The following is a 15,793-nucleotide window of genomic DNA, read 5'->3' as shown; positions in this document are numbered from 1 at the left end:
GTGAAGCTTCCATTACCTTATTCGAAGAGAATTAAAGTCTGTGGAATTAGATTCTTTTTGGGTTATGAAATCTGAGATATTGGGTTGCAAGGATGAAATTGTAGACTTCACACTCAAACAATTCAACCATCGCTCAAAGTGTTTGAGAATTTTTTTTTTTTTTTATGGGCTTTGGGCGGTGGTTGAAGTGTTTGAGTGCGAAGAGAGCGAGAGGGGTTGTGGTGTTCTTGGACATTTAAAGTGAAGGAAAGAGACAGTTGCAGACTTTTCTAAATTCTAAAAGATGGGCTTTAGCCTTTTCACTGAGCGGCTACAGATTTGCAGTTGAGAGAGAGTAATAATAGAAATTAAAATTATTAATTATTTATTACTAACCATAGTTAAGTTATTATACACATGTCATGTGTTTATTGAGTGGTGATACCACCACCTAAACATAGGTGGTGAGCAAATTTACATCCATATTCCATGTAGCACTACTCATTCTGAAAATTTGAGAGTGAGAGAGAGAGAGAGAGGGGGGAGAAGCATGGTTTTTTAAAAGGGTAAAGTCGGAAACAAAATTTTACAAAAATTAAGGGAGGTCTAGTCTCTAGATATTAAAGTATTCAATTGAGAGTTTATAAGATTTTTTTGGATTTTAAAAGTCTGTGGGTATTCAATTAGGATTTTAAAAAGTCATTCTAAATCTAGATGTATTCAATTAAGATTTTAAAATATCTATAAAAATATAGTGGTATTCAAAACTCTAAAAATTCTTAAGGATTTCATTAAATGTTGGATTGTGAGGGATTTTAGGGGGCTAGCTATAAATACAAAATCCACTCAGAAATCTCCTCACCTAGCTGCAGATCTCGCTGGCTCAGTAGAAAGACATGTTGAGCCTCACCGGGTTTTCTCCTCGGTAGATAAGTTCTTCTTCAAAATCGAAAAGCCGGGGAGTAAACATGGACTGAGAGTTAACTGATAAGCTGATAATATATCTTTGTTTTGATTACTTGTAGTGAAAATTTGTGTGTGTTCGTTGGAGAGACAAAGCAAAGTCTCTTCTCTTGCAGGTGTGTGTGTTCGTTGTGTTATTTTGGTTATGTAGAGTGTATCTGAAAAAACTTATTTGCTTCCACAAGTGAGTAAAACTATTGATTGATGCTCAATTTAGTCTCATTGCAACTGAATTTGATGAATTTTGATTCAGTTCAATATGAACTGTAACAATTCAACATATTCAATTGGCTAGAATATGAAGTCAGGAACAAAGGAATATATTGCATTAGTAATAGATTAAATAAAAGAATTTTTTTATTTTGATAGACCTACTTAAAGTTAAAGCCTACTAGTTGAATCAAGCTAGAATTTGCAATCTTTTAGGCCTCTAGTTTAATGGTTTATGCTATTGGTTGAGTTGTCCTCTAATTTTGGTATTTGTTATATCTCAAAGTTGCAGCTATTTAGGTCTGAATAGAATCATCCAAAAAAATTTTGTTTCGGTAGAAAAAAAGAAGTCCTACGAGTACATCGTCTTTCACCCAAGGTCCTAAGTCCTAACTGATCCCGTAACCAAACCGGTCTAGGGTTCGAACCCCGAACCCTGAAACAAAGAATAAAAGCTAAACTCTGCGTCAAAGAAGAACTAAGAGATATATGAATGAAGAGGAAGTGGAACCTCCACTTGGGGTTCTATTGGGTCGAAAGCGCGGGAAAACAAAGTCGGCCAAGAGAGCAAGCCAAGCAACACCGCACAGCACAGAGCCACTTCAAATCATCGAACCAGAGCCCGAGCCCGTCCCAATCGATGCGGAGCCAGTTGCAATTGAGCCGGAGAACTCAAGGAATGGCGCTAGGGGGGTTAGTGTTTCGATGTTCGATGACTCGGTGGAGAATCACTTCAGATTCATGCACACGATTTCCGAGCTCTGTGGCGACGCCGAAGGTGAGCCACTCCCGGAGAGCGACATTCAACGCTTATCGTCCTCCACCACTTTCCTGAGGTAAACTAGAAGAACAGACTTTGTTCGTTTTTTTTGGTGAATTTTTGTGATCACATTGTGAAGAAACGTTGAATTTGTTATGTTGCTAATGCGTGTGGAAATAGAGCTTACGAAGTTAAGTGTGATTGTTGAAGGGAATGGGCAGATTTTAAGTATGAACCTAGAGATGTTCGATTCGCTTGCGAAGCAGAAAGCTCTGATGGGGAGGATGTTGTCAGTAGCATAAACTTGCGGCAGTTTTCTTCCGCAACTGTTCCACAGGTTACATCTTTGGTGACTTTGTATATTGGACTGTTCGCAGTTTTAGAAATGGCTCTTTTGATCTAACTAGTTGGTTCACATATTAATGCAGAACGAGGCGGGGGACACATCTTCTCCAGAGTTGAGGTACTTGATTGAGCTTAGCATTCAGTACTATAGTTAGAACTGATTTAGTTATTTGCTTTTATGTGGCTTACTGTGACGCATGACATTTATAAGGATGCCTCAAACTTATGCTTTGTTTGAGACTTTATGCATTAAGCATGTTCTGTATGGCTTGGATGTTGAGTGGTGTGATATGTTATGTAGGAAGAATATAATATGACATAGTCCAAATGGTAGTTGTCCTAGAAAAATCCTATTGAAGAATGCAAATTTCACTGATAATATTATCTTATGCAAAGAAATCACAAGACTTTACATTTACTGAAAAAAAAGAAAAAGAAAAAGGTTTTATGAGATGTTTCTGACATTGCATCCTGGGTGTTCTTATAAATTCTTAAGGTGAACTTATTTGTCAAGAGTGATGGTATATTCATGTGACTCAATTAAACAGAGTTGAGGGAGGTTCGAAGAGCAGACAATGATTGTCTTTAGTAGTGTATGTTTGATCAACTCATTTCCTGCTTAGATCTGGGATGTTCCGGGTTCATGAGTCGGTCTGTAAACATGCTCTTTATAGTTCCTCATTAAAATTTTCATACCCAACTAGGAGGAAACTTCAGTGTTAAAATGAACAGCAAAATTGCTAAGTTAAGCAGTGTTAGGATGATGAAGCATTTAGAAAACTTGTATGACCTTCGTCCTTTCTCCAAATTTGCTCGCATTTCTTATTTTGATACTTATCTGATATTCCCTCCAATTTTCACTGTCCTAGTATGTTTTTGCCCTTTTTTTGGGCAAAGTTTCAGTTTATTTATGTTCCTGATATCCAGGGCTTTCTCAATTGTATTCATTCTTTTGCATGTTGGTACTCAACTGTGCAAAGAAATTTTTGACTGTGGATTTGGCACTTGTTAATATTTGTCATCTTACGTGTAGTTTCTTCAAGATATATTCTAACTTGTAATTTGTGGCATCATTAATATTATGATATAGGGAGACAATGAATTGCATATGGGGATACTTTATACGTTTCTATGTTTCAGTTTATTGTTTCTGCTTTTCGGGATATGGTTGCTCTGTTAGTCTTGTATACATTTTTTTTCTTTCAGTATTACCTAAAAATATGGTGATACGTGCCTTGAAATGTTTATTCTGTGCTTTCCTGCAGCCAAGACTATGTGATGTATGTTGGAGGGTCTGTTTGGGCATTGGATTGGTGTCCTAGAGTTCATGAAAGTCACGACCATCATGCAAAGTGCGAGGTATCTGATTTTTAATCTTCTTCCTTTTTTTGCTAGTAGCTATGTCTTTTAATTTAGTTTACTTGTCACCAAAGGAAGTCGTATTCAATAGGCTTTGCTTGTTTACGAGGTTATGTATGACATTAAAATACTTGATCATGAGTCATATTCCAAATAGTAATTCTCTATGTATGTCCTCCGTGAAATTTTCCACAATTGAGAAATATAACAGATTCCTTGAGAATGTTCAGTGCCTCGTTTTTATTGGCCTTTTGCATTTTGGTTTTCAGTAATATATTGATGTTATTACCCAGCTTCCCTTGGCAATATTGCTCTTGTAGGATGAGGAGATTATAATATGAATCTTAGTATGGTTTCTTATCAAGTGGCTTTTGTCAGTTCAATATCTTATTTTACTTTGCTAGATTCACATATTTTCCTACTAAGTTAGAGGCCCAATGCCAGTATATATATATATATATATATATATATATATATATATATATATATTTGCTTATGATTTAAACAATGAATCTAACAAAAAGAAAAATATTAAAGTAATGAATACTAAAAGTTTGTAAAAAATGTATCCAAATTTCATGTGGGAGATCATTCCATTTCCTCTTATATATATATATGAAACTTTAGGTACTCTCTTTTATCTTGGGTCTATAAGTGGGATTACCGTTGATTTTCACTAGTCAAATACATATCTAGAAACTATGTTCTATATTAATAAGCTGACCTTTGTTTTTTTGCTCTTCATAATATATGAGGCATTTGCTTTTATCAATATAGTTGAAAGTTTCAGTGATTGTTTTTGTTATTTTGAGTAAGATCTGTGAAATTTGTGCGGTGGGTACTAGTTTAAGAAGTTTTCCATATTACAATTATTTCATTGTTTTATGACAAGAGTATCTGCCTCCTACTTTCCAGTTTATTGCCATTGCTGCTCATCCCCCTGGATCTTCTTATCACAAGTTAGGTGAGCCACTTACTGGCAGAGGTGCCATTCAGATATGGTGTCTTCTAAATGCTAGTGTAAATGATGAAGGTGTTCCTATAGGAGACAAACCAAAAGGAGGAAATAAAAGGAATGGAGCCACAGAAAAATGCACTGAACAAAAAAGGGGAAGACCCAGAAAGAAGCCATTAGAAGAATCTGTTGGCAAAGAGGCCACAGAAGAAAAACTGTCCGAGTCAAAAAGGCCTAGAGGAAGACCTAGAAAGAAGCCAATAGAAGAATCTATTGACAAAGAGGCCAAAGAAGAGAAATCAACTCAACCAAAGAGGCCTAGAGGAAGACCTAGAAATAAATCAATAGAAGAATCTGTTGACAACTTGGATGGGAGAACCAATTGTGATGAGGTTCTTGCTATTGATTATCCAAAGGAATCATCTGAGTTGCATTCTATGGATTATCTTCCTGCAAATACTCAAGCAAATTTTGTACAAGAAGATCATGACAAAAAGCAACTAAGTTATGGGCAGAGTCAACCGAAGAAGCCTAGAGGAAGACCCAGAAAGAAGCCAATAAAAGAGCCTGTTGACAATTTAGATGGGGGCAGCAACAATAATTTTGAGGTTCTTGCAATTGAATACCAAAAGGAATCACTGAAGTTGCATTCTACGGATTGTCTTCTTGCAAATACTCAAGTGGACGCTGTACAAGAAGAAACAAGTTACAAGCAGACTCGATCAAAGAGGCCTAGAGGAATACATGGAAAGAAGCCAATAGAAGAATCTGTTGAAAACTTGGATGACAGCAGCAGTACGGGTGAGGCTCTTGATGATCAATATCCAAAGGAACTATTGGAGTTGGAGGGCATGGATTGCGCTCCTGAAAGTACTCAAGGAGATAAGGTACAAGATGATAGTGGTAAGAAAAGAAAAACGTATAAAAAGACTCGAGCAAAGATTCCTAGAGAAAAACCTGGAGAGAAGCCAGTAGAATATTCTGTTGATAACTTGCATGGGAGCAGCCATTATGCGGAGGCTCTTGGAGTCCAATATCTCAAGGAAACATCAGAGTTGCATGCTATGGACTGTGTTCCTGCATTTACTCAGGCGCATGATGTACAAGAAGCTCTTAATGAAAAACTTGAAAGTTCCGGACTGGGTCCTCAAACAAATAATAATGTTTCAAATAATGGTTATACTGAAATTGGCTCAATTAGGTGTTCAGTTCCAAAGGATGTAGCATTGCCAAGAATCATATTCTGCCTAGCTCACCATGGAAAGGTTGCTTGGGATGTGAAATGGCGTCCTCTTAATGAACATGATTCCAGATGCAAGCATCGAATGGGCTATCTTGCTGTTCTGTTGGGGAACGGGTCACTGGAAGTGTAAGACATAGGATTACTTCTTCAGACATGATTTCCTTTGTTTTCCAGACCTTAGGTTCCTTTATCTACTCTCTCTTTAGACCCTTTGGCCTATGTCTATCAGATTCTCATCTCAGATGATTTTGCAGTTCATTTCTTTTCTTAGAGAAAATTTGAGTTGATAACATGTTAAATGCTTGAAAATGCATTATGGACATGATTTTCTTGCATCTTCAAATGAGTTTTGATTAATGATTTGTTTGGTAAGTGTATTATGTGATTGACATGGAAGGGATTAGGTAAGCTTCTGGGATACTAAGCCAAGTTTCAAGTTTCTTTTACAGTCAACTCTTCAAAGTGAGAACCAAAACTCAGGGTTTCCTTGATATAATATATATGTTAATGTGTGAAACATACTTATCGACATTCCTTCTTTCTCTATTTGAAAAAGAAAATGCTGAAATAGATGAACACCGAGTTACGGTAGTATGAATGGGACGTTTGAATAGTGGATTGTGATAAGGAGCAGGCTAATTGGGCAATATGAGCTATAGTACTTATTATCAAGATATAGTAAATCTGGAGCACTTATATAAATCTACTTGCAGGATGAAGTATGCTATACATATGTAGTATAAAATGTGGTTGATATTCATCGTTTGTGGGGTTCATACTTTAAGCTGCTATACTGACAATTGTTTTTGTGTTCTACCATCTGGTGATACTGATCTTGAACTGATCAACTGCAGGTGGGAGGTTCCTGTTCCTCGTGCAATTGAAGTTATTTATTCTTCTTCATCTGGAGAGGGCACTGATGCTCGCTTTGTAAAATTGGCACCAGTATTTAGATGCTCAATGTTGAAGTCTGGTGACAAAAAAAGGTACACGTAATGATATTTTCTACTTTTTGACAATAATTTGGAAGCATACTGATATGGGAAAAAAAAAAAAAAAAAAGGGTTGACCTGCAATTAAAAGCATCATTTACAAGTTTTTGATATCATACAAGAGCTTCCTTAACATCATAATAGGAGAATGAAATTCACACTCCCTAATTTGCAATCCACATTCCTTTCCTTTTTTGGTTGAAGTTCTTACAAAAACACAAAATTTTAAGTTAATAAAAAAATGCAGTGTGGATTGTAAATGAGGAGTGTGAATTTCACTCCCCTCATGAAAAGGGGTTCCGAAAGGCATAATATAATGGAGATCTTTTTCATTTGATTTGTAGGCTGAATTCATACGGCCAATCTTGTTGAATTGTCATTGCACTGGTCTCTCTTCTGACCATGTAATGTACTTTATATCTTTCATTGGTCAATTAAAATTCCATTGTTTTGTTGAACAGCATCCCTCTTACTGTGGAATGGTCAGCTTCACCACCTCACGATTACTTAATTGCCGGATGCCATGATGGAACTGTAACTCTTCCTGCTCCTTGTCATTGTTGTTTAATGTTCTGCTCGAATATTTAACATGCTTTTGTACAGTTTCCAATAATGATTTATGTTGAATTCATAAAGGGTTTTGATAGAAAGATAGACTGAATGTTCAACAAATTTCTATACTATGCAGTCTCTGCTTCAGCCCATTAAGTTGGAAGAATTATTCTTGTTTCTTTTTGTTTTCCCAATTATTTTATTTCCATATTTTCATTTGTGGTATCATAGCTAAAGAAGTCTGCCATTAATTCAGGTTGCTATGTGGAAGTTTTCTGCTGGTAATGTATCTCAAGGTAATGCTAACGTGGCACCTTTTTTTTTTTTTGAATATGAAAACAAAAAATAATATAGATGGCTAGGAGTTATGCTATAAAAGTGATAAACAAGTAAATAAAGAAGGCAGCTTTCTTCTTCTGCAGATACAAGGCCTTTACTTTGTTTCAGCGCAGATACAAATCCTATTAGGGCGCTTTCTTGGGCCCCAGCTCAAAGGTTAGCTATGTTAAAAGTCAAATTTGTCTTTCTTCCTATGGTCGGCCCATTATACTCTCTGGTTTTTTAGATTGGGGCACAGATTTATCATGCAGTCAAAGATATGACTACTTGAGATGTTCTCATTGGTTTTATTAATTTTCTGATTCATTTAAAGCAACTATCTGTGACTTTTAGCAATTCAGACAATGCAAATGTTATAGCTACCGCTGGACATGGAGGCCTAAAATTTTGGGACCTACAGTAAGTATTATGGTTTGTTTTTGCTTCCATTATTTTCTACATTCTGCTCCTTTACTTTTGGCTTCCTAGGGTTTGAGTAAACACATAATTAAAGTTGGAAGATGTTCCACACTAAAATGTCTGAATATTTCTACCAAAAGAAAAAGCTTGAATCATTAGGTTATGCAAACTGCTTAATGGGGTTCAATTGACAGTTGAGGAGAGAAAAGTACCTCAGTTTCTTAGTGTGTGTGTGTGTGCGCGCGCTTTCCCCCCCCCCCTCCCCCCCCCCTCATGAGAAGCATAATAAAAATAAGGCATTCCTCATTTGTTTTGATATTTTCAAACAATAGGCCATTAAAATTGCATTTCATACTAAGAACTATAACTCTTGGTGTTGCAGTGATCCATTCCGTCCCTTGTGGGACATCGATCATATACCAAGGTTCATATATAGTCTGGATTGGATTCCAGATCCAAGGTACTCCGTGATCTTAGTGTTGTTGGCATAAATCTTGTTGGTTTTGTGTGTGTGTGTCAAGTGTCAACTTAGTGAAAGTTTGTGTTTTCTTCAGGTGTGTTCTTCTCTCCTTTGATGATGGAACAATGAGACTTCTCAGCTTGACAAAGGCTGCCTCTGATGCCCCTGTAACAGGAAAACCCTTTGCTGGAACAAAACAACAGGGCCTGCACAATCTTGGTTGTTTGCCTTTTGCTATCTGGAGTGTTCAAGTATCAAGACTAACAGGTCTTATTTCTGCTTAGTTATGTGCTGTGGTAATTCAGCTAATCAAACATGTGTGCACATAAATTGGCTTAAATCAGAGTTAACATTTGAGTGTAAATATCATTATAGCATAGTGGCAAATGGCTTTACCATCTCATACCTGGTGCTAAGATCAGTTGAAAGAGGCGACTATGAAACACTACCTAGTAGACTTGGCTTTTCCATCTCGAAACAAACTACCTCCTTTTTTCTTTTTTTTTCAAAAAAAGAAAAAGAAAAAGAAAAGAAAAATGAAATAGAATAGTATCTGAATAGGTTATAGTATTTAAGGGCTTCAGTCTCTTGGCTGCTGTTTCACATAACATTGCTGTATATATGGAGTAGTGTGGTTCTATTTTTGAATACCTAAAAATTTCCTCGACTAATTGGCCTCGACTAATTGGAGTCAGGAAACTCTAGCAAATAGCTAGGTAGGTTCCATGAGGGGTCTGAACCTTAAACCACATGGAAACGCTACCTGCTAATCCCCCTCATTGGTCTTATGAGGTACTGTGTGGTCCTTTGTTCTGCATCTCCTTGCTTGGACTTATTCATCTTGTGCTTTAAACTGTATAGGAATGCAAATTGTTACTTTGTTTTTGAAATTTGGTATTATAAAGTTTCCTCTTTCAATTGATAATCCAGCCACCTGTCAACGAAGAATTATAAATTATGACCTTAAATTTCTGTACTTGGGTGATATACCTGTATAACATCTCAGACCACATTTTTCAATAAACACTAAATGAAAAACTCCACATCAAATTGTAGGTATGGTTGCATATTGTGGTGCAGATGGAACTGTTCTGCGCTTCCAAGTGAGTTTTTAACTTCATTTACTGATATCACTATATCAGATTTCTTCTTTTCATATTGGTTGTTGATACACTTTTAAAGTTACTTTTCATTGCCCAGTAAGAAATTTTGATTTCTAGATATATAGTAACACCAATAGGTTGGAGGATAGGGCCATCAAGCAATTTTTCTAGGTTTTTCAACCAAAAGGTTTACTAAAATTTTGTTGTGGAGAGTGGGGATATTTTTGGAATATATGAATGGAGCTTTTCCATTGATGTGGTCATGATATTTCCTTGGATCTTAATAGTGAGTCACATTAACAATGAATTAAGCAGGCATTCATAACTTGAGGCCTCCTTTATAAATGAGACTTATTTGGATATGATACACAAGAACTGCATGCTGTTTATGTTTTAATTTTAATGCGTTGATACTCAGCTTACGTCCAATGCTGTGGAGAAAGATGCTACACGAAACCGGGCCCCACATTTTCTGTGCGTGTCACTAACTGAAGAGGACTCTGTTGTGATCATCAATACCCCAGTACCACAGAATCCTTTCCCATTGAAAACATCTCGTAAAGCTGAGCCAAACAAAGTGAAGAGAGAACATGATAAGATGACAACTACATCACAAGATCAAGTTTTAGGTAAAGCTTTGTTAGTGACGTGAGCCCAGACATTTCCTTTAGCCGCTATACCTTCTTTCTTATCTTTCTCTAACAATGTTCATTAAATTGTCTCTTGTTGCAGCTCTTTGTTATGGTGATGATCCGGGTATTGAATTAGAATCTGGGAAAGAAGCAGCATCTCTTAGAAGCAAAACGCTCAAATCTGGGGATGACCAAGCATTAGTATGCATGGATCAAGAGCCATTTAATACCCAAGACGAAGAAATTGGAGAAAAGGGTTCATCTCTTAAAGGCATTGTAAAACAGAAATCCAAGTCTGGTAAGAAAAATACAGAGGATGAACAAGAACTGGAAGGCAGAGATGAAGAGCTGATTAATACGCAGAGACAAAAAACTGGGACTGAGTATGAAGTTTTTCCTTCCAAGCAAGTAGCAATGCACCGAGTGAGATGGAACATGAACAAGGGTAGTGAGAGATGGTTATGCTATGGAGGGGCAGCTGGAATAGTACGTTGTCAGGAGATTGTTTTGTCTGACATTGATATGAAATGGGCAAGGAAGAAATGAGAAACCATGTTTTCTGTACTTCCTGCATGTGTGTAAATGAATGTAGATTTGTAATTCTGCTTGTTGGAAAGCTACACTCAATTTTTAGGATTTTGGCGGCCACATGTGATATCAAAGGCCTACCACCGGCGGCATGAAACTAAAGGTAAGGTAGTTTTATCACTTCATGACTCTTTGATCTTCTTTTTGTTTCCAAAATAGAAATAAAAGAAACGATTCTAATACACGACTTCTCTTGTGTCGAAATTAGTGCTATTGACATATTCAACTCGGGGGTTTATTTATTTATTTATTTATTTTATTTTTTACAACAAAAACGAGAACACTATATTATTTCGGACCTACAATATTACAAAGAAACCTATTACGTTGTGGCATTTAAAATAAGCTTCCCACACATAAATCATAAGTTTTAGTCATTCAAATCGTAAGTTTTAGTCATTTCAATATTCAACTTGGATATTGAAATGACAAAAACTTATGATTTATTTTGAAAGTTACGAGTCATTTTGAAAACACGGCAGCATTTATGAACGAGTCGCTAGTTACTTAATAGATTGGAAGATCCAAAATCTTGGCCACCAGACTCTCAGCCTTGACTTGGACTAAAGACTTAAAACAGTCGAAGAAAGTATCATCACTGTTGGTTATATGCGTAGCTAGCTCTTTCCTTTATTTATATCAGTGCAACAAGCCATTCACTTCTGTTTTTTGTATATTGCAATACAATGTGGATCTTACGATATCTAGTGCTAGTATTGGTATCCAGTACTTGTGTTGTAGCTACATTGGCTCAAGGAACAAACGAGGATGGTTCTGGCGTTAGGAAGGTACGTCCGATGCCCAGTACCATAAATTTTATGTTCCTTTCGCACGTTCACCATTTTTTTGTGCAAATAAGATAATGTTCTATTGTCAAGACTGTCGATTGAGATCATATGACATTCAAGTAGTTTTAATTGACGGTCTAACAATATAATATGTTAGATTAGTTTGCAATAGATTGTTGTTATCCATCTTACACTATGTTAATTGTTATTGACAAGAGTGATATGACATTGTACAACTACAGCCTTACATTGTGTACATGGGAGAACTGCCGGAACCCGGATCCTCCACCATGGTCATGACCACAGCCGGCCATGATAACTTGCTCAAGACAGCAATTGGAGAGTAATGACCAGTTTCTTCCTACCAGTATCTATCAATATTTCAGCGAATGCAGTTAACAAACAGTACATTCCAGTGATACAAATCTTATTGTAGTTGACAAACCCTTTTCTCTAAAATCTCAGTGCCGACTTAGCCAGAGTATCCAAAATTTATACTTATGGAAGGAGCTTCAATGGCTTCGTAGCCAGATTGTTGCCGCATGAAGCAAAGAAACTATCAGGTGTAATATTACTGAACTATCTGATATATGCTAGTAGTTCATAATACTCTGAACACTTCAAGGCTGAGAATTTTAAACTTTTTCTGTCCTTTGTAGATGATGATCGGGTTGTTTCAGTGTTTCCAAACACCAAGCTCAAATTACATACAACAAGGTCATGGGATTTCCTAGGATTGCCAGGAAATACGAAGAAACGAAACTTGCCAATAGAGAGCAAGATCGTAGTGGGTGTGATAGATACAGGTTGGTCCACAGACTTGCAATAACTTTTCAGATCGCAACTTATGTGACAGTTTTGTTTCGCTGTATGAACATTTATTTATTCTGGGAGTTAGGAATTTGGCCGGCTTGTCCCAGTATGAACGATTCAGGCTTCGGACCACCCCCAAGAAAATGGAAAGGAAAATGTATGAAGGGCGGTAACTTCACCGGCTGTAACAAGTATATTTCTCTCTCTCACACCAGATCATTTCATTGTAAGTTTCGATTTTGTACCTTATTAGACAATCAATGAACCCTACAAGCTCAAACTAAGCCTTGTTCGCCTAATCAGCTGGACTATATAAAATTGAGGGTAAAAGTTTGATATCTACTATACCGTAATACTAAATTAGACGATCGACCACTAGCAAACAAGTAATATTTGGCTATGATTCAGTTAAAAAACCTAAGATGCATGCATTCACACTAATGATATCTGCTTCGGCATTACAACAGAGCTCGTTGAATTGTCATTAATTGTTCCAGTAGCTCTAAAAGAATGAGTCAAAAATGAATATGAAGTCTATATCTCTTACCAAATATGTTGCAAAATTAACAGTCCATTGAAATGTGTTGACGAATCTTTCTATTCTGTACAATCTCTAACTTGAGCAGCAAGGTAATTGGTGCCAAATACTTCATGGTGGACGACATGCCCGGCCCTGGTTATGAGGACAACGCTAGTCCGGTTGACACTGATGGTCATGGCACTCACACAGCCTCCATTGTTGGTGGTGTGCCCGTCCGAGGCGCCAGCCTATATGGCATTGCAAAAGGGACTGCTCGTGGGGGAGCGCCATCGTCACGTATAGCCACGTACAAAGCATGCTGGACTGGTGGCTGCGGTGACATGAACATCTTGGCCGCGTTTGATGAAGCCATTGCTGATGGTGTGGACTTGATATCAATCTCCATTGGCGGTCCTTCACGGAATTTCCTCCAGGATTCCATTGCTCTCGGATCGTTTCATGCCATGAAGAGAGGGATTTTGGTTTCAGCCTCAGCTGGGAATGATGGACCTTATGCATCCTCTGTTCAGAATGTTGCACCATGGATAATGACTGTGGCTGCTACTGGCCTTGATAGGCGGTTAAAGACTCTAGTTAAGTTGGGCAATGGCAAGAAAATTTCTGTAAGTCTCTCTTATCTTTCACAGACAAGTGAAACATCATGGATTCTGAGCTAATTGATTAATTGTTCATTTATTGGTAGGGAAATTCAATCAATACCTTCACCCCCAAGAAACAGATGTATCCCCTTACAAGTGGAGCCCGTGCTTCCAACGTTACTTCAGACCTCTACGGAAATGCAAGGTCTGAAATTCTGGAAGAAAGATTTTAATGAACCCGACATGTATAACTTTTCTCTCACAACATGCATGTAAGGCTCACTGTTTTGCACTGACATCCAACATGTTGTGAGAGATGAGTCATACAAGTCAAACTAGATAAGAATTCTACAAATTGTTTTCTTTTAACAGGGCCATTTCAACAATGATCCTAATGATGAACTAATATGCAAAATGATGGCAGTGCTTGTGACACTGGGACTTTAAACCCTCAGAAGGTGAAGGGAAGGATTGTGTTGTGCAAAGGGCAAAGTAATCAGGATCCAACTATTAAAGACTTAAATGGGGCAGGAACTATTATGACAGAAGATGAAATGCTTGATTACGGTTACACCCCTATCATCCCAGCTACCTATGTGCTTGTTAATGATGGACTTAAGATTGAGCGGTATATAAACACTACCAAGTAAGATTTTCAGGCTCCATATATATCATTCACATCTTTTTGCAGCTCAATTGTACTTTATGCTGTTTCCTCTTAAATATTTGAGCACTGAGCTTTATGTGTTGGGATGAACCAATTCCAGGAACCCTACGGCTGTAATACAGCGGACAAGAACTGTTCATATGGATGCCCCCTTCATTGCTTCTTTCTCTTCCAGAGGACCTCAACTCATAACCCCCAACATCCTCAAGGTATGAAATGATTATAACGAAACTCTCCCGGTGTTTCTCAGGCATTAAGTCTTCAATTAATAAATTTCCATGTACAGCCTGATCTTGCTGCACCAGGGATAAACATACTAGCTGCATATTCGAAGCTGCCATCTTTAACAGGTAGCCTAGAAGACATGCGCCACTATTCGTTCAACATACTCTCAGGTACATCCATGTCTTGCCCTCATGCAACTGCCTCAGCAGCCTATGTCAAGTCCTTCCACCCAGACTGGTCCCCGGCTGCCATCAAGTCGGCTCTCATGACAACCGGTTAGATTCCCAAACCACATCATGAGACAACTGAGTGAATTTTATCATAACCAAGTTCTCTGACGAGTATTTTAACTCCTTTCTTCAGCCACACCATTGAAAATCAAACCCCTGGAAGGCGAGTTAGCCTTCGGAGCAGGACAAATACAGCCAATAAAGGCAGTGCATCCTGGCCTAGTCTACGACATTTCCATGAACGACTACATCAGCTTCTTGTGCAAGGAAGGCTACAACAGCACCAGCATTGGAAAGCTTATTGGTGGTAAAAAGAAGTACAACTGCTCAGACTTTAAACCCGCACCCGGCACCGATGGCCTCAACTATCCTTCAATGTCCTACCTGGTGCGAAATCCGAATTCTAGCATTTCAGCTGTTTTCCTTAGATCGGTGAAGCATGTAGGGTACGGTAAGTCGGTGTACAAGGCAAAGGTGACTTCGCCAAAGGGCCTTTCGATTAGAGTCACCCCGAGTACCTTGACATTCACTAAGAAGCATCAGAAGCGATCCTTCACGGTTGTGGTGAAGGGTGGCACGATGAAAGGAAAGACAGAGAGTCTGTCTGCTCTACTAGAGTGGGATGATGGTAGGCATACGGTTAGGAGCCCCATCGTAGTCTACAGGCATACCACATCATAACCTTTGCTTCTAGTACAATCATTTGATAAACTTCACTAGACAAGCCTAAGGCATTTTTCGGTTAGTTTTACCATTTGATCCTGTAAATAAGCATTTCACAATTTTTGATGATTTCTCAGGAGCTTAGAGAGTGTCAGTTCACCTGTGGAATCCCTTATTGATTGGCCAATCATGCTGACTACATCCAGCTGATTTTCTCAGTGTCTTTTAATATGGGTTACAGTCTATAGTTTTAGCTCCTGGATTCAATTCAAGCCTAGCTTCCAAAACTACAGTAATCAATCATGTCAAGATCAATCTATGTTTACAAACTAACGCACTGCTTTCAGCCAAAAAAAAAACACTAACGCACTGCTTTGTCAAGGCACACTCACTGAAGTCCGGGGAATAA

At 37.8% G+C, this 15,793-nt stretch overlaps 2 protein-coding genes across 3 annotated transcripts; both read left to right on the top strand.

The window, feature by feature from the left end:
- Positions 1-1,511: 1,511 nt before the first annotated feature.
- On the top strand, positions 1,512-11,063 carry LOC112191426. Of its 2 annotated transcripts, XM_024330771.2 has the most exons (15): positions 1,528-1,988; positions 2,123-2,249; positions 2,341-2,375; positions 3,523-3,616; positions 4,532-5,940; positions 6,669-6,800; positions 7,268-7,340; positions 7,615-7,654; positions 7,781-7,853; positions 8,031-8,096; positions 8,479-8,556; positions 8,651-8,823; positions 9,613-9,659; positions 10,078-10,288; positions 10,392-11,063. In XM_024330771.2, the coding sequence occupies exons 1-15, from the start codon at positions 1,642-1,644 to the stop codon at positions 10,835-10,837; spliced, it is 3,351 nt and encodes a 1,116-aa protein (XP_024186539.1). In that variant the 5' UTR covers positions 1,528-1,641; the 3' UTR covers positions 10,838-11,063. The 2 variants fall into 2 exon arrangements, with proteins under 2 accessions (XP_024186540.1, XP_024186539.1); XM_024330772.2 differs by lacking the exons at positions 9,613-9,659; positions 10,392-11,063 and having other exon boundaries at positions 1,512-1,988; positions 10,078-10,282.
- On the top strand, positions 10,868-15,593 carry LOC112191427 (subtilisin-like protease SBT4.15). Its single transcript, XM_040516157.1, has 12 exons — positions 10,868-10,987; positions 11,607-11,667; positions 11,910-12,010; positions 12,133-12,230; positions 12,327-12,473; positions 12,566-12,671; positions 13,107-13,623; positions 13,704-13,804; positions 14,024-14,245; positions 14,367-14,475; positions 14,553-14,766; positions 14,855-15,593. Exons 1-12 carry the CDS (start codon positions 10,971-10,973, stop codon positions 15,400-15,402), a joined length of 2,241 nt encoding a protein of 746 aa, XP_040372091.1. The 5' UTR covers positions 10,868-10,970; the 3' UTR covers positions 15,403-15,593.
- The last annotated feature ends 200 nt before the right edge of the window (positions 15,594-15,793 follow it).

Source organism: Rosa chinensis, chromosome 3 (genome assembly GCF_002994745.2).
Source record: "Rosa chinensis cultivar Old Blush chromosome 3, RchiOBHm-V2, whole genome shotgun sequence".
NCBI lineage: Eukaryota > Viridiplantae > Streptophyta > Magnoliopsida > Rosales > Rosaceae > Rosa > Rosa chinensis.
The sequence above is the reverse complement of the archived record's forward strand: the minus strand, read 5'-3'. Positions and strand labels throughout refer to the sequence as shown.

Coding starts and splice junctions, on each gene's coding strand:
- LOC112191426 (XM_024330771.2), top strand. CDS start 1,642: ATGAATGAAGAGGAAGTGGAACCTCCACTTGGGGTTCTATTGGGTCGA. Junction 5,941..6,668: donor GGGAACGGGTCACTGGAAGT/GTAAGACATAGG, acceptor GATCAACTGCAG/GTGGGAGGTTCCTGTTCCTC. Junction 7,341..7,614: donor CCGGATGCCATGATGGAACT/GTAACTCTTCCT, acceptor CCATTAATTCAG/GTTGCTATGTGGAAGTTTTC.
- LOC112191427 (XM_040516157.1), top strand. Junction 12,231..12,326: donor TGAAGCAAAGAAACTATCAG/GTGTAATATTAC, acceptor TGTCCTTTGTAG/ATGATGATCGGGTTGTTTCA. Junction 14,767..14,854: donor GTCGGCTCTCATGACAACCG/GTTAGATTCCCA, acceptor TCCTTTCTTCAG/CCACACCATTGAAAATCAAA.